This window comes from Scomber japonicus, chromosome 20, assembly GCF_027409825.1.
Source record: "Scomber japonicus isolate fScoJap1 chromosome 20, fScoJap1.pri, whole genome shotgun sequence".
In the NCBI taxonomy this organism is placed as follows: Eukaryota; Metazoa; Chordata; class Actinopteri; order Scombriformes; family Scombridae; genus Scomber; species Scomber japonicus.
The window spans coordinates 23,852,129-23,870,800 of NC_070597.1; the positions used below are offsets into that span (position 1 = coordinate 23,852,129).

General features: G+C 39.7%; 1 protein-coding gene across 1 annotated transcript in view; it reads left to right on the top strand.

Moving 5' to 3' along the window:
• Positions 1-18,672, top strand: part of dnah9 (dynein, axonemal, heavy chain 9) — a 157,440-nt gene that overhangs the window by 15,325 nt on the left and 123,443 nt on the right. The window contains exons 15-29 of the mRNA XM_053341129.1: positions 1,648-1,756; positions 8,312-8,553; positions 8,697-8,832; positions 10,468-10,664; positions 10,833-11,095; positions 11,344-11,505; positions 11,680-11,902; positions 12,147-12,313; positions 14,570-14,713; positions 14,878-15,037; positions 15,785-15,940; positions 17,004-17,136; positions 17,238-17,515; positions 17,880-18,010; positions 18,142-18,268. Of these exons, the coding sequence (XP_053197104.1) occupies positions 1,648-1,756; positions 8,312-8,553; positions 8,697-8,832; positions 10,468-10,664; positions 10,833-11,095; positions 11,344-11,505; positions 11,680-11,902; positions 12,147-12,313; positions 14,570-14,713; positions 14,878-15,037; positions 15,785-15,940; positions 17,004-17,136; positions 17,238-17,515; positions 17,880-18,010; positions 18,142-18,268 (2,628 nt within the window). The remainder of the gene's footprint in view (positions 1-1,647; positions 1,757-8,311; positions 8,554-8,696; positions 8,833-10,467; positions 10,665-10,832; positions 11,096-11,343; positions 11,506-11,679; positions 11,903-12,146; positions 12,314-14,569; positions 14,714-14,877; positions 15,038-15,784; positions 15,941-17,003; positions 17,137-17,237; positions 17,516-17,879; positions 18,011-18,141; positions 18,269-18,672) is intronic.

Genomic DNA, 18,672 nt, shown 5'->3' on the forward strand with positions numbered 1-18,672 from the left:
CATGCATTCCAAAATTCAGCAAAAACTAATATGAGAAACACAGAGTTTTATACTCAAGACTTTAACTTTGGAGGATATCCACTTGATATTTTTAACACAGACTGTTGACTTCAACTGAACTTTAAAATACATGAATATATTGGTAATAAGTGTTTTCACTTTAACATATTATTTTTCTGTCTGTAATCTATAATTAAATCATAATTTAGCAATGCAAGCCCCACAGCTCTTGGGATGCCAATGTTGGTCAGTGGGTCAATCGGTCTACCACTGTGGTGTAGACTGAAATGTCTCAACAGTATTGAATGGATAACCTTGCAATTTTGTTTTAGCCATTCATTGTGCCAAGAGTGAATCCAAGGGTGACTCCACTTTGGTGATCTCCTGACCTTTTACTCAAGAACCACCATGAGATCAAAGTTTTCACTTATTCAGTGAAATATTTCAACATCCCCAGGATGGATTCACACTGAATTTGGCATTTTCATGGTTCTCAGATATTGGTAAATGGACCATACTTACTTATATGGCAATTTTCTAGTATTATTGACCACTTAAAGCACTTTTACACTACATGTCACATTATCCAAATACACACATTCACACACCATGCAGGGTGCAGCCATCGGAAGTATTTTGTGGTTAAGTCTCTTGCCCAAGAACACATGGACAGGTGGACTGGAGGAGCTGGGAATCAAACCGTAGATCTTCCAGTTAGTGGACGACCTGCTCTACCTCCTGAACCACAGCCACCCAATAAATTAAAGACTAAAGATTTGAATATTTTTTGTATAATGTAGTCTGATGACTTTGGTGACCTCCCGATGACACTATGAGATTGATATTTCTTTATTGAAATATCTCAAGAGCTATTGGATGGATTGCTGTGAAATTTGGTGCAGGCACTGATGGTTCCCAAAGGACTAATTAACTAAATAATTAGCATGCTAACATACTAAACTAAGATGGTGGACATTATATATGCTAAACAGGCTAGCACTATCATTCTGAGCATGTTAGCATGATGATGTTAGCATTTAGCTTTCAGCCTCACTGAGCCTCTAGCATGACTGTAGCCTCTTTAGTCTTACACAGAACAAGGACTGTGGATTTTGTCCACTATTACTTATCTGAAATTGCTTTAAGAGGGATTTCTTTGTCCCCGGTATGGGCAGTGTGAACAATTTCACCAACTAATAATCCTTTCTATGTACATAGGGGCATATGAAAAAATGTGAGCCCACCCTTTAATGGTAATTGGATATGGGGTCAAAGTGTCAATTTCAATCATGTAGCATGAAACAATGTAAGACCATTCACTGATGTAATTAACTCAGCCACACAGAGGACAGCACACACACTAATCACAAGAACGCAATGATTCAATATGATGATTAGTTAAAAAATACAGCAATTCATCGCTTAAGGTAGCTAAAAGTTCAAATCCAATTAAGTCATGGCAACATGGAATGATCCAGAAAGAGTGACTTTAATGAGGATGACACCCCGTCTCGAAGCTCTTGGCTTCTGTGTGGCCTTTCAGTGGCAGTTATATTAAAATGATATTTCTGTACCCGCTTAATGGGAGCTGAAAATCAAATTTTCTCTTTCTTTTGCTTTCCTCCCTCTCCCACTGTTTGGCTGCAGGTTATGCACTCTGTGCTCGACGTGGAGCATCCTCTGGTTCAGGGCCAGCTCAGAGACATTGACGCTCAGCTCCAAAAGGCAGAGGACAGCCTGAACTGGAACAGCCAAGGTCTGGATGCTTACTGATAACTATCAGATACAAAAGAATGACACGTTCTTTTCTCAAATCTGTTGACCTAAACTACACAAAAACACAGTTTAGATCAGATTTGTCTAGAAGTTGTGCTATCTGAGTTTTTTGCCTACACCTCAATACAAAGGCATTTTGTTGGTGGTGCTCAGAGAAGACATTTCGAAAACTTGGCAGCAATGCAGAAACACTGAAGCAAAAAATGGATTCACTGAACACATTTGTACCCTTGTCCCAAGGCTTTCTCATGTTCCAAGTCATATCAGCAAACCTCCTCAGCTGCACAAACATATTTTAAATTGCTTGTCTCAACTTGATGAATGCCACCTGTGCATAACTAGATGTGCAAGAGATGATCATGAAGGTAATCATTGCCCCTAAATTGCTATATTCAGCTACCCTGTGTTGCTCCATTTGTGGAAACTTTTATTCACAAATAAATGTTATACAAAAGTAAAAAGAAGAACTAAACAGTGGGAGCTTAAACCCCTGCTGTCAGAAACCAGCAGACAAAAACACAGCAAATTTAATTCATTTTTTAAACTTTATTTGTTGGTTTGTTTAACATGGACAGTGCACATTAAAAAACATTGCTGCAAATGCACCAGAGATAGACAAGAGACTAGTTTTCATCTGTAGTCCCTGGACTGATGTTACAAAGTCACCCTAAAAACAAAATACAAGATTGAAATTAAGAAGTTATTCAGATCATTTATGGTGCATGCAGAACAATCATAAAAACAGAAGAGAGAATATGAATGTTAATAAAAAAACATCATTATACTTTATTGTCAGATTCTATTTGAAACATGCAACACAGAGGCTCATAATACAACATATGAAAAAGAATAAACTGAGAGATATTAATGTTAATAGAAATATGGACTAAATAGACTCACATTGTGCTTCATTGTTACTGAAACATGCAAAGTAGACGCACAGACCTAAAAAAGCATGCAGACTATATTAAATGCATACATTCATCTGACATAATAAAGGCAAAACCACAATAAGACATCCAGGTTCATGAGGGCAGACTTGAGATCACTAGATAGTGACAGCAGACAGCAAGGTAAGTTCAGCACAGACAAACTGAGGACAGCAGGGTATGAGTGCTAATTAACCTTTTCTTTAAATGAGCTCTAAATAAACCTTATGTGTCCAGTCCTCTTAATAGTTGCTAGGATGGAGTTCTATTCTAGTGCAGCATTAACAGAGAACACAGACTGACTAAAAGCACCTTTTCAGAGTGAGATAATGGAGTCCCCTTCTGCTGTACCTCTTTTGAATCAATATACAGTCATTCTTAACTGTCTTTGGAAGAGCCTAGCCATATACTGTATAATCTACAGACAAACATCTACATATTTAATCATGTTTTCCCAACTCAATAAGTTAGTTTTTTTTAAATATTGGACAATGATGAAAATGAACCAATTTCTTGTCAAGGATTTTAAGAGTTCATTTATACAAGGACTGTAATGGTTTTAGAGTGGTGATAACATACATTCATACAAGTGATATGAAAAATTACCATAGAATCCCAGAATACTCTTATGAATTTTACCCAGTTAGAGAACTTTTCACCTAAGTCTTCAAAGTATTGGACATATGTATTCAGATATGACCTGTAGCCTCTCTCCTGATATAAAGATATCTGGTTCTATACTAGAACTGTTCATCTTGGTGGAAAAAACATGCATATTGTTTTAAACACACTTAGTTGCAACTTTATCAGTTACCATGCACATACAGTGTCATCCACATACATTTGGATGTTGGTGTGAGGACATGCAGATGGAAAACCATTGATACATAATGTAAATAGCAATAGACCCTGGATAGATCCTTGAGGGACACCTGTGGACAGATGGAGGGCAGCTGATTGGTGATGAGATTGATTTAACAAATAAGATTATACCCATTTAAGTGTATCTAAAATATTGAAGCTAGATAACTTAAATATGAGACGTTTATGATTAACTCTGATCCAATGCCTTCTTGATGCCAAGACACAGCTGTGACAACACCATATTTATTCAATGGAGATTTTAAAAAACTGGGTGCAGGACAAATGAGCATGATTTACTGCATAACTGCATTCATACCAAATATACCCCCCTTTGCTCTGGATGGTTTAAGAGATCTAATCATTCTCATAATCTCTGATTCAGTGACAGTCTTTATGTTGGAAGCTGGCTTAACTAGACAAACATTTGTGTATTCAGGTGAAAGACATTATGCAATGGTAGCTACAGAATCAATACAGTAATGGTTAAGAATGCTGGATTGTTTGTAGGCTTTCCAATTACTATAAGTTCTAGTAGTTTCCTGTCTTTATTGTGATGCCTTTTCTATCATGGTCAAGAAAACATCGGCCATAGCTTTTCTTAATTTCTTTACCAACGTGTTCCTTAACATAGCGAAGTTGTGTCTATCTTTTCTCAATCTAGTTTAATTGCAGTTTTTAAGACAATATCCCTGTCTTCCATCAGTTTTAAAATAGCTGCATTTATCCAAGGAACTGTTTTTGTTATTTGTATGGCAACTTTAAATAGTGCTCTGTCTCAGTTATGGTCTATTCCCAACAGTAGATCACCCCATTCAAACTGTTGAATAGCACTTTCAAATGTTTTTTGGGGATTCCAAATGATTCCTATTCCCCAACAAAAGGGTTTATTGACTTATTTTCCTCTCCACTGGAGTCAAACGTGTTTTTAGAACTCTCTCTGTCTGCATGAGGTCAAAGTTCATAGCTATCTGTTTTTGATTCTTTCCAAATGATTCTTAAACATTTCCCATAATAATGTCCCTCAAATCATATAGGACCTGAAAAAGGGGCAAGTAGTAATACAGCTGAGAACACCATATTAATGAAAAAATTGTTTTATTTTTTAGTTGATTCATTAACATTTAAACATGTTTAAACTTAAAATTTAATGTCAATTAAGATTAAGTCACAGGTGCATGTAAGAGATCTAAAAGTGCTCTTTACACAGTGTGTGGTTCATTCTGTTTTTGTAGGATTTTTCACCTTTCATTTATAGGGAGCCACAGCCTTTTTCTCAATTATCTCCAGTAACAGAGCAACATTTAAAAAAAAAAAAAAAAAAAAAAAAGCACCCTAACAGTACATAGACAGCTTAATTTAAAATGGCCTTCTATCCAGCAGTGAAATTGGTCTGCTAGTATTATTTTGCTTTGGAGAAAGGAATACTGTCTGCATGACTCATTCAACAGGCCTGGATCACTGAATTTTGCTCATGAGAAAGAGAACAAAATGCAAGAAAACTGTTGAATGCAACAAATTGTATTATTAAGATATTTGTCCGTGCCCTTACGAACAAATCTATTCGTGGTTCCTGCAGGAGGTTTTAGGCCATGCTAGATAATCCACAGATCTCACTGTGAATCTTCATTATCTGTTGAGAGGATGTCCTGGGGTTTATTCAGAGTATTAAAGGGACAGTTAAAAGCATCTCTGACTTTTAACTTCAGGTTCTTTGTTGTTATACTTTTCTTTTTTTTAACCCTGATTGCGAAGCATTCAAGCATCTCTGTGATGTGTGTCCTCATTCTGTTGTTGAAGTGTGAGGTACTGAGAATGAAAAACTGTAGGTGTTTGTTCAGGCAGCAGTCACGGCTCCTGCTTCCTAAAGTACCCAAAATACAAATGCTGTAGCCAGATACATAAACATGCCACTTCCTGTGTACGAGAGATTTTTGATAGGGAAAGAATAACAAATGTAAAAACTCCCTCAAATACATATATACAGTATGTGTGCTTTCTGTATTATAGGGCCCCATATGTCAAATAGCAATGCAGCAGATATCTATTTGTGTGAAAAGTCACAGATGCTGACTTATCGCGTCTTCCTCCTCCTCTGTTTGGTGTCATCCTTGTCATTTCTAGGGCAGAGCAGACGTAACATGAACAGAGAGGCTTTGCATTTTGAAAAACATATAAAATAAGAATAGGTGTTCAATCATTGAAAAGCTTTGATTGACACAGCGCTGGCAGGCACGTTGTTCGTTTCCTCCACTCCAAGATTCCCAGAGGAACGCAACCAAAATGAGAAGAGTGTTTAAGGTACAAGCCAACGCATTCGTCTGTCTGTGGAGACAGAATTGCAGTCCTCCAGACCAGCTGCAGAATTATCTACTTCATGTGATGTGTGTGTGTGTGTGTGTGTGTGTGTGTGTGTGTGTGAGAGAATGAGTGTATGTGTGAGTGACTACTTACTATATGGAAAGGGTTGTGGAGGTTATTTTGGTAAAAGTGCATTGTATATTTATCTGTTTTTGAAGTGGATTTCTCTAATGTAGGGAAACATAGCTGACAGAAAGAGCCAGACTTCTAGTTTTTTGTAATTAATTTCAGTTTACATTTAAAGGTCTGTCACAAAGCCACTGTTTACTCTAAACACCAAGAGCCAAGAGGAGACTGCAGGGGAAACTATTGGAGGCTGATGCTGCCTGCTGTCATATTATTCATTAAAACTGCTGATGACCTCTTATTTTTTTAACCTTGCATTTATTCACACTGTTGCAAGTAAATCATGTATACAGGGACGTGTCATATTTTGATTTGATTAAAACTGGGAGATAAAACTCAACAACTTTTATAGTGGTTAGTTAGTTGATTAAAATGTACAATGATAAATGATCTATTCCCTCAAATCAAAACATTTAAGCATGAATAATGCTAATGAACCATTTCACAAATGATTGTGATTCTCCAACTGCAGATGCATTTATGAGTCCTGCAGTTCCTCTCATTCTGTGCTCATTCATGGGTCACAAGCCAGATGTTTCTTTTGATGAAACAAGTCAAAATGAACTTGATTCAATTAGAATCAACTTGCAGCCTGCATGTTGCAAATTTCATCAATTGGGCCCCCTGGATTTGGTAGAGCTGAGAGTTTAATAACGGTCTTATTCATCTGCAGCAGTGCTGGCAGCTTTGTTAGACTGCACCACAGCAACTTGGGGATTTTTCAACCTGGACCCTGTTTTCCCATAATTTAGTCTCTGTATGACTAATTGGGACAACAATTTTTTGAAATTGGTCCAGTATTGAGTGAGAGGCTGAGGGATGTTGCCCTGATAACCGTCATTATAGTCGAGGACTCGTTCAATCTGAATCTCCAGAATCTCAATAATGGAGCTGTAGAGAGCTAAGTTAGCAAGTCACATAGAGTCATAGCTGCCACATTTATGGGAAATGCATACATCAAATAAACCATAATCTTATATTCTATGTACTCCTGACAGAACAATAAACATATATGAAAGTCCAGTTATGGAAAAAAGAAGAAGAACAATCCCATGATATACCGATACAGAATTGGAAAGAAATACCATGATACCACCCAGCACGATCCATGAAATTAAGCTACACTTACTATACTCCAACACAACAAACTCATCCCGGCACTCCTTTCTCCATATCTCAGTCGTGTTTCTGCATTTCCTCGATGTAACTCCACTTCTCATCACAAGGCCAGTTGGTTCCTGTCATTTGTTGCTGAGTTTCAAATGGAGACGAGCAGTGTTGACGCTGGGGTATTATCGTTGGAGGATAACTTACGGTTGCCACCTCCTGATCGGGCAGTGGGCCCCCTGGCCCAGATCTTCCTCAGGTGGTGAGGCAGAGCTCTGTAGACATAAACAAATAGCAAAGCTCATTTGGAGGCAAAGCATGTAAGAAATAGACCAGTACAGCAGAGGCTGATGGGATTGTTATTACTTTTGTAGGTATTTGGTCATAAACTTTTGGACGAATTAAGATTTTGACTAGAAGATGGCACTAGAAGCTTAGGCCATCCCCAAAGACATTACAATTCATCTTCAAGGGAACATGAATGTGTGTACCAAATTTCACAGCAATCTATTCAGTAGTTAAGATATATCAGTCTGGAGAAAAGTGATGGACCAACTGATTGACCAACCGATATATAATTACCATCCATAGAGCTATGTTTCTTTACACAATTAAAAAGCTTGACAACCATACAAAGATGTGACCAAGATATTACCAGAGAGCTACATTGTAAATCTGAAGAATAAACTTGTCAGTGCTCTCTGTTTGGACAAGTGTAATGGCATTACTGTCTTTAAATCACTGAAAAGACCTTTGGCATTGCCACTGCAGTTTCTTGATACTTATAAGCTCACTTATAAAGGCTTCAGCAGTCTGAGTTAGACGGATCAAGTTGGGTTCTTCCAAAGCTACAGTCCTTTCAGGATGAAATCCCTGTATATATCAGCCAATTGTAGATATATTTATTGATATAGCTTTAGTAAGGATGTTCTGACTTGATGCACAGTATTTAATCTGAGCTTGAACATTATTATACCCTAGATAAATGACAACAGGGACAGTAGTGTACAGTTCATGGGGGAAATACTAAAATGACTTCAAGAGATCCAATCTTTTTCTTGGGGAGTCCACTATGTTAGCAACACACTCGAACTCCTATTCTTTCTTTAAGATCTTTCAAACACACATCTTCATCATCCATCCCTTTCTAGGCATTTGGGAGTATATCCAAGAAGTGCGAGATTCTGTCTGTGACCTGGAAAGCCGACTGCAGAGGACCAAAGACAACGTGGAGGAGATCCAGAGCTGCATGAGGTCCTGGGCCTGCCCCATGTTCGACAAGAAGGAGGGCAAAAAAGATACTCTGCTCAGCCTGGAGGACCGAGCTGAGAGGCTGGACAGGTTCTACAGTTTGATACGGTCATCTGGAGAAAAGATCCACTTCCTGCTTAAGGTGGTTAAAAAAGGTTTTCTAATGGTCGTGTGAAATGTCGAATTGGTTTTAAGTTTCACTCACATTTTTCATTCTGTGAGGTTATTGTGGCGTCACCGATTTGGGGTATTCAGTAGGTGTGTCACGCTTTGTCATGTTCTCAGAGCAACCAGGGGCTGTTCAGAGCCGAGCCGTCATCTGAGGAGTGGAAGGCCTACGTGGAGTACATCGACGACATGATCATAGATGGCTTCTTCAACAGCATAGAGTGCTCTCTCAAGTTCTTCCTGGATAACACGGGTACGATGTTCACAAACAAAACCATCGAAATATAGACAAATCAAAACATCTAAAACAACCCTGACACTGGCTATGTTTGGCGTCCTAGTGATGTTTTTGGTTTACTACTGTGCAAAGTGCGATATCAAAATTGTCAGCAGTGCTACTGTGATACCACAGCAAACCAGAAACATTATCCATCCGGCCAGCCTGCTCCGACTTGGATGAGTTCTTAGTAAACACGTCCTTGGGGGGTTTGATGTCAATTGGGTGTCCGCCTTTATTGGCTGCGGACATGAAATAGTTCTGTACTTGCTTGCTGGCATGAGTTTTGTCAACCAGTTTAGATGGACTGGGATGTCGTTCAAGATGTGGTGGACTATTGCCAGACTGCTGCTACTGTGTCCAATCCTTCCCCTTTTACTTTCACTTTTACTTGATGTTCTTCTTCTCCCTCTCCTCCTCCTTCTGTCAGCTTAAATAGTCTTTTATGATTAGGAGGCTTCTGAACTGAGTGAACTGACCTGAAAATATGTTTGGAGCAGCTGTGATAAGAGCATGTCTCTTCAGCTTTAGATCTTCACTTTATTCTTTCCTTTGTTTATCCTTGAAACAGGCCTAACCTTATGAAATGAAAAGAATTTGTACATTCTTTATCAATTTAGATACATTTGACAAATATTCGGTGTAAAAATTTATATTTTTGTGTCGAGATGCCAAAAACTGTGAATGCACTCATTTCATGTTCTCAAACAAGGCATTAATTACTCCTGGATAATTAGATTATGTCGAGATTTTGGATCGATTGTAATATTTGACTCTTTTTGCCCATTTTCTGGCACAAATCTATACAATGAATCCTTAAAATGATTGAAAACATAAAATTATTAGAAACCAAAACACAAATTACGTTCTTAATTATGTTCTTACACAAGATAAACTGAATAGATTCATATTATCATGTTTACCTGATTATACATTTTATTCATGGCTCTGTTTCACTGGTGTTAAACTCACTACTTACAGTATATTAATAGCTACTGTACATACAGTAGGAAATCAAAGACTTCTTAGCAATATGCCATGATGTTCTAGTAGTAAAAAAACAACAATAGCATTTTCAACCAAAGTTACATTTTGGGCCTCTATACAGTTTATACATCTATACAGTAAGTGTCCCAACACCCTCATGTGCCATCTGCAGCACTTAAGTGAGCGTTCATATGTAGTGAGGTAGTACACAAGTGTGTCCAATATCTGAAAAATGCCAACACATAGAACATGAAATACACACTTGATACACACTTGTAATGTTGGTTCAAAGCTGTATTTAGAGCCAAATGTATCCCACAATTCACCACAGTCCATTGCACCCTACTAGTCTATTGTCTGGCAGTCACTCCCCCACAAGCTGCTTTTTTGAACTACAGTTATGGCATGAAAGTGAAGTTTGTGACATGTTTCATTCAGTGTTCATATTATTAGTCATAACAATTCCTCCACAGATCACTCAATATTAGAACTCTATTGTTCTTGGTGAGATTGATAAGAACATTTGAAGCTTGAATTGATTGAATCTTTTGCAACATTGGCAAAAAAATTTGATTAGTTGTGTGCTACAAAGCTATATTAACCAATCTTTCTTTTTTGATCCAGACCAAAGAGCAGTTACAGCACCTCTGTTTGAGGCTCAACTGGATCTAAAGGTTCCTGACATGGTGTTTGCTCCCTCTCTGGAGTTTGGAACAGGAGACAGTTTCTTTGAGCTGGTGGAAAGTCTCATAAATGATGTGTTCCGAATCTCTTCACTGGTGCCACGCCTGGCCCAGCACAGCCCTTTTCCCCACTATCAGGTACTGTAGGTTTGTTGCAGATCCAAACAACATACATTGTAAATCTATTTCATTTGCAATATTCTAAATTTTCTCTCACTACAATCAGAATCCGCCTGAGGTTCATATCACATGTTTGAGAACATTGTCAACATGCTTTGAGTTTGCATCTTGATACTTTCACCTCAGGCTGACATGGAGGACATGGCTGACCTGGCAGACATGCGTAACCTCCTCATGGACCGCGTGCAGGGTGTCATGGCAGTGTGCTGTGAGTTCCGTAACTCTCTGGAATGCTACAGCTACCTGTACGTGGATGACAGGAAAGAGTTCATGCGTCAATTTCTCCTGTATGGCCACTTTCTGACCAGCCAGGAGATGGAGGTTTATGCTGACGATGGCATCCCAGAGAACCCGCCAACACTGGACAACTTTAGGGAGCAGGTGGACGGGTAGGTTCATTTTTATGTTTGTCTCTTCTTCAAATGGTTGGTTTAAGATAAAGCATTAGGTTTTGAGTTAAGGTTGGAATTAAAGGGATAGTTCGGGTTTTTTGATTGGTTTAGGTCAAGGATATTTGAGGATAAGAGAAACACAACACATCATTATGAATTAAAAAAATACTGAACTGTGTACTGACCACATACTCTACACACTAACACACATGCATGCTTGTGTCTTCTAAATCCAAATGCTTTAGGTATGAGAAGATCTATGACGAGGTGCAGGGTCTGGTGCCGGTACATGTGTTCCACGGGTGGATGAGAGTGGACGGCCGAAGCATGAAAAGTGCCTTGCTCAACATCATCAAAAAATGGAGCTTCATGTTCAAACAGCACCTCATAGACCATGTAACCAATAGGTGAAGTACCTCTGACGTTTTCCTGTGTGGTAAATGCCCACTCTGTTACAAATGTTAAACCTTTTACCCAGACAACATAATACAACTGAAGTCTCTGCTCGAGTAGTGCTGCTCATGACATGTAAGTGTTCTTGATGGAGTGCCCCTTTAATGATTATGGTCGTCTATCCTCAGCCTGTCAGATCTGGAGAAGTTTGTCAGTGTGGCTGAGGCTGGCCTGGGCCAGCGGGTGGAGGAGGGTGATTATGGTGGACTGGTGGCGGTCATGGGTCACCTGCTGGCTGTGAAGGAGAGACAAAACATCACAGATGCCATGTTTGAGCCCCTGCAGCAAACCATTACTCTGCTGAAGGTCTATGAGCAGGAGCTGCCTGATGTGGTATACAAACAGTTAGAAGTAAGGACTCATGTTCAGTCAGTTCAGATTATTCCTAGCACATATTCTTTTTTGTTTCATTCAGCTGAGCCAGCTATTTCTCTTCTTTTTTCTTTGTACTTCAATCTCCCATCTCTGTTCCTTGCTCTTCCTCCTGGCAATTTATCATCTGTCACTTCTGCTTCTTGCTTTTTCCCTCCTCCTGTTTGTCTCTCTCTCTTTTATATATTTATCTAACTGTTTATTTACGTGTCTGTGTCTCCAGGAGTTGCCAGAAAAATGGACCAATGTGAAAAAGCAGGCGGTGTTAGTCAAACAGCAGGTGGCGCCGCTGCAGGCCATTGAGGTGGCAAGCCTGCGTCGAAAGTGCGCTTCGTTTGACGTGGAGCAACACACGTTCAGGGAGCACTTTCGCAACAATGGACCGTTTAGGTAAATGCTTTTTTGATTTTGTTTAGCAAATAGTTTGATTGGTAACACTTAAATCCCCCCATTTTGCAATAAGTTGTATATAAACACTTTAATTTTGAATTAAATTTACGTTATTTATTTATTTTCATATTTTCACAAGGGGGTAGTTCCGCGGTCTGAGAAGTGAAGCCCGTGCTTCTCTCAGCAGGGTTAGACATGCCCACAAGAAGTTCAATTGTCTATAGGATTCTTGAAGTCTATAGGAAAATTACCCTTATTCTCACTATATTTATTAGCTCAGCAAACTCCTAATGGGTTTTTGGTCACAATTGCTAATATAGGATAAGTAGCAGCATTGCTATTTCTGTATGTTTTCAGTTCATGAATGTTGTAGTGTTAGGGTCGCCTAAAAAAATCTTGTTCAGCATTTGGTTATTTTAAGACCCTCTAAGGAGTCGAGGGTTCATTTCTTCTGGTAAGTACATTTTGTTTTAGTGGTATTAAGCCCATTTTTCGAAAAAAATGTAAGTGAAAATTAGCATTAGCACAGCTAACTCAAAATGCAACGCGCTAACCAAGCTAGCAGCTAGTGTTGGTGTCACCTCCACCATTTTTTCTAAATGTGGTCCCTTCTCATCACTTCTGGCTCCAAAAATCCATGACGGTCCACATTCAAAATCCATCAAAACACAGGTCCACATACCAGTGGTGGTTATGTCTATTATTTTATATAGTTTAACATTACACTATTCACAGATACTGAATGACTGACAAGGCAGTATAACAGTTTAATTCATTAACAAATCCTTACAATGTGTTATTAGCATTGTAATATTAGCTATTAGTAACTGTTCATACACATTAACAAATCATTCACAGACAGATTTAAAACTTTAAATTGTGATTAAAACCCACAAAGTCATATTGAGCTTCAACGTTTGTTCTTGGCATTGGAAAACAGTAGTTTGATTAAAAAATAAAAAAAATAAAAAAAACTTTAACTGAACTGTATTTATACTAATTGGTTTTGCCAAGTAAGGCTTGTGGTTGAAGGAACTTCTGCTTTAACTATGTTGTCTGACTACATTTACTCCTGTGAACAAAGTGCTATGTTTTTTCCACATAACTTTGCAGGGGGTGGGAGGGGTGGATAGTGTACATACATACAGTACACATAAAGTATAAGACTTTGACAACAGAGACAGGGATTAACATCCTGGGTCCTGCATGTGGTTAGGTTTTGGCAGTAAAAACTCCATACACTTAAAGGCTAGTGTACTTGTGTACTCATGAATTCTTATATTATGGACAAAAAATCAAGACATCTATGCCCCTTAAATGTTTAACTTGTTTAATAAGTAAATAATTTTGGTCTCATGGGACACTGTTGACTTCTTCAACATTTAACCAAACCACTGTAGTCCCTCAACCTTAACTACTGTTAGTGCTTTGAGTTGCCTAATCACGACCATAAAGAGTTAGTCATACCTAAATTTCTATTGCAATAGTTAATATTGAAGAGAAAACAAATGAAATATGTTGTCAGTGAAAGTTTAACATATGTATACGTTTGAGCATTTTTCAACTTTGCAGAGACTGTATTCATTAAAGTGTTTCAGCCACAAGCTCATTTACTGTTTCATTAAGAGAGATAAATACATGTTCTATTTCTTTATAATTAAAATGAATTAATACATTTAAGAAATATGTTTTAACTATAAATGTGCTCAATTTCTTACTTCATATTTAGATTAAAAAAATATGTGCTTGTGCTTGGTTTGAATTTTTCATACAGTCAGTGAAGGCAACATGAATTCCTGTTAATCTTTTCCCTCGTTGCCAAGTTCACAGAGTACCTTTGAAAAGATAAGAATGTCACCTTTTCCGTGTTATCTTGAGGCTCTCACATCCGACAAGGCTAATTGAATCTTAACATAATGATAATTAATTCATAGGTAGAGATGCTTCGTCATAATGTCTAATTGTCAGATTAGTTATGTGTGTAATTGGTCTCTTAATAACCTGGTGATTATTTTCCCATTAATGTCATGGAAGTCATTGTTAATTGTCACAGTGTGCAGTTAGCGCTGGAGACTCTCTCTGTTTGAGACTGGTCTGGTTATGTTGCAGCCAAGTCAGGCTTGGCACTAACGCAGACCTTCATTACCGAAAACACAGCCTGATTTATACTGCGCTTGTGTAAATGTGTGTGTGTGTGGGTGTGTGTGTGTTCTGATGGGTTCCTGCATGTGCATGTGCGCTCATGCTTTTGCCCAGGTTTGACAGCAAGAACCCCTGCCAGATGTTGGACGCATTCCATCGGCAGATTCAGGATCGGGAGGCAGTGATGGCCTCCCTGCTGGAGTCTGCCAGCCTGTTCGAGGTCACCGTCTCCGAGTACAAACAGCTCCGACAATGCAGGTAAAGCGCCATGCTGGAGGGAGAAAATCCCACAAACCCTGTGCCAAATTTGAAACTAATGAGCCATTGTAACAGAGATGCTCTTTTTAGACGCAGTCTGAATCTGAGTAGCTGCCATTTTCATGTGGTTTAAGTCACTTTTTCACCTCTCCTTTAACCCCGAGGCGTGAGGTGGGCCTGCTGAAGGAGCTGTGGGACATGATTGCTGTGGTGGAATCCAGTATGGCGGCATGGAAGACCACTCCCTGGAGAGAGATCCATGTAGAGGACATGGAGCTGGAGTGCAAACGCTTCTCCAAAGATATTCGGGGTCTAGATAAAGAGGTCAGGGAAGATAAGGTTGGGAGGTTAATAGGATGGGGAACGAATCATAAGGTTGGGAAATGTACGAGACTGGGAAAAAGTGGATAGGAAGTGATTCATGAATAACTCTGTTAGTTTGCTAAACCCTGGCCCAGAACAGCGGTTATCCAATGACGTGTTTGCCCCCCAGTGGTTTTACCAGCGTTACCAACTTGGTGACTTTCTTGCTAGATTTGGTGACGGTGAAGAAACCCCTTTTGCAACTTTTTTGGGCAGACCAGGCCAAAGAATTTAAACAACTCATAGAGCTTTTGTTAGCTTAATTTGCTGGCTAACTACAGCTGATAAAATCTGCCAACATCTGTTGATGGATAGAAATGAAAAAAATTATTGTTGATTTTTGTTAGTAAATGTGCCACCATTACCACTGTAAACTGCATATTATGTGCTGTGTGAGAACAGAAAGCTTTACAGAATTAGTCAGAACCAAGGGCAGTCAAGTGCCTTGCTCTTGTGCAAAATAATAGTTTTTGAGGGAAAGGAGAGCAATGACTTCCCTCTGATTTTACTCTCAGCTGCAGCCAGGTGTTACATGCCCTTGTGGATGCCTGCTAGGAAGCCCTAAATGTGTATAACTGCATGAATTTGAAGCAGGGCATTACTGGAGGCTTAGTCAACTTTCCTGGAATAAATAAAGCAGAATATTGAGTTGCAACTTCATCGCTGCCAAAAAATCTTGTAGTGATTCCTGGCTTTTGTCTCCTGTAGGTTAGAGCGTGGGAGGCCTTCACAGGTTTGGACAGCAGGGTAAAGAACCTCCTCGTCTCCCTGCGGGCCGTGGCAGAACTCCAAAACCCAGCCATTCGAGCCAGACATTGGCATCAGCTGATGGCTGCTACTGGAGTCCGCTTCACCATGGACCAGGTTTCCAATATATTATTCCAGATAAGCAATAACAATATGGTGTTGATATAAGTCTGGCTGTGACTTTGGGTGAATGTTTTATATAATAGTTTGAATTTATGAGCTGCACTCTTGCAGCAATTTGGAGCTAATAGTGTGCCAATAATTTAAGAGAGCTTCAAAAGGAGATGCATAAGGCAGTGTCTCCAATTATTTTCTTATTTTCTTCCCCAGCTCTGTCTGCATCCTCTGTGGGCAAGTTTGTACTGCAGAAAGAAGATCAGATGAGAGTTGTACATACCAGCTGTTTAGTTTGTACAAAAATATATCACTGGTGGCTAAATTGGCTCGCTTTGATATCTGTTTTTTAGACAGACTCGCTGATTTTACTCACTGATCCACAATGGGGAGTGGTCTGGTTATTTGTGGACTAGTTTTACATTCATTAGTCTATGCCACCTGTAGGAAAGGAACATTATAGCAGCAGTTTCATCACCCTGGTTATGCTTTAAGACGGGGGAGCAAACATGGAAAGATACATAATTGGCAGCGAAAAAAAGTATAAATTAAAGAAATTTCCTCTATTGCTACATCACCTAATCTCTTGGCTTAAGTCAATTCATTATGTCCATCACACTTTTCTTGTGTTTTTCCACCATTTAAGGCTTGACTGCTACTCTTTTACTCGTGTTCCTCTCACCTACTCACGTCCTCATACCTGCTGGCACTGATTTAATGTCACTGACTGGAGAATTAGCGCAAATTATGTCAACTGTCAAATATTCACCTCACAGAAGAGGATGGAAGCGGACATTAATTTACATTTTCTTTGGGCAAATTTCTAGAAATTCTGTTAAAAGTTGCAATACATTTTTGATGGAACCCTGGCTGTTGGCTGCAGGTGACTCAAGTGTCAATATTGCAGCTTCAGGCACTGCACCTCTGTAGTTTGATTATAATGGCTGGTTTCTGGCTCTGGTTCAAGTGAAACCAACAATTGGTAATATGTTACTAATATCATCCAGTGATAAAAGTATCTTATATGAACTGTGAGTAAAATAACTGTGTGGTTTTATGTGAGCAGGAGACCACTCTGGCTGATCTGCTGCAGCTGAATCTGCACTGCTTTGAAGAGGAGGTGAGAGGCATTGTGGACAAGGCTGTAAAAGAGATGGGGATGGAGAAAGTCCTCTCTGAGCTCAACTCCACATGGACAGGTACAAGAAAGGACACACTTTGTTTCCAACACACTTCCAACATGAGAGTTTTTCATCCTGCCGTCCAGACTTTACGACTATCTATTAATGATCTCACTCAGGCATGCAGTTCCAGTACGAGCCCCACCACCGCACCCAGGTGCCCCTGCTGCGCTCTGACGAGGAGCTGATTGAGACGCTGGAGGACAATCAGGTCCAGCTGCAGAACCTCATGTCGTCCAAGTACATCGCCCACTTCCTGGACGAGGTGTCTTCTTGGCAGAGCAAGCTGTCTGTGGCCGACTCGGTCATCTCCATCTGGTTCGAAGTGCAGCGGACGTGGACCCACCTGGAGAGCATTTTTATTGGCTCAGAGGACATCCGCTCACAGCTGCCCGAGGTTACACAGAATTACCTACACACACACAAACACACACACACACACACACACACACAAATTTAATTACACCTCTATATTTCAGGTATACATCACTTACAAGCTCATGTGAATGCAGGCCTTAACCTGTGCAGGTTGCTGCCATATGAACCCAGATAGCATGACTGTTATAGCTGTTAATTAAGAATCCATTAATTGGCTCATACTGCTAGTTTAGGAGCCGAGATTATACGACTTTTTAATTGCTCCCATGATGTCGGGGCTGTGCTTAAGCCCAGATGTTTGCTATTAAACCTCTAATTCTCCCTCCCTCTCTTGTGGGAACTTTAAATCCCCTGGCCGGGCTCCCTCGTGAAATCCTCCACAGGACTCCAGGCGCTTCGAGGGGATTGATGCCGATTTCAAAGAGCTGGCAAACGCCGCGCATCAAACACCCAACGTAGTGGAGGCCACCAATAAGCCGGGCCTGTTCGGCAAACTGGAGGACATTCAGAGCAGGTGAGAGTTCAGAGGATGAAAAGTCTGTGTTTCTACTGCTGTGTGTCGTGTTGGGAGGCGCACTCTAGTACAAGGTTTTCTATTTTTCACACACGGATGCACACACATTGACTCTGTGTACTTCTCTGCAGGCTGTCTCTGTGTGAAAAAGCTCTGGCAGAGTACCTGGACACCAAGCGTCTGGCCTTCCCGAGATTTTACTTCATCTCTTCAGCTGATCTGTTGGACATCTTATCTAATGGGACCAACCCACACCAGGTGGCTCCACTAATTTTTGCCTGAGGGGGTGGCAATGAATTTTTATGCTGTTCAGTCTGTTCATAGTTACAAAAAAAGAAGCTTCTGTCTTTGTGCAACATTCACAGCACTTCTTACAAGCTGCTTTTTTAAGAAGTTTTAGAAATCTGTGTTCCATTGCACCATTTACACTTTGCTGCTGTCTCATGCAGTACCACAAGTGTCCACTTAGGGGCAATGTTGCTCACAGTTAAGCAGCCTTTTCTCTCCTTTCCATCACCAGGACATTGTCTTATGCATTTCAACCTTGGAGAAATAAATCACTGTTAAGCACAAGTTGCCACTAAATCTCTCTAAGAGGAAGTTAGCAGGCATGCAGCAGAACATGGGTCCAAACCCTTCTATTAACAACTCTGGAAAAAACA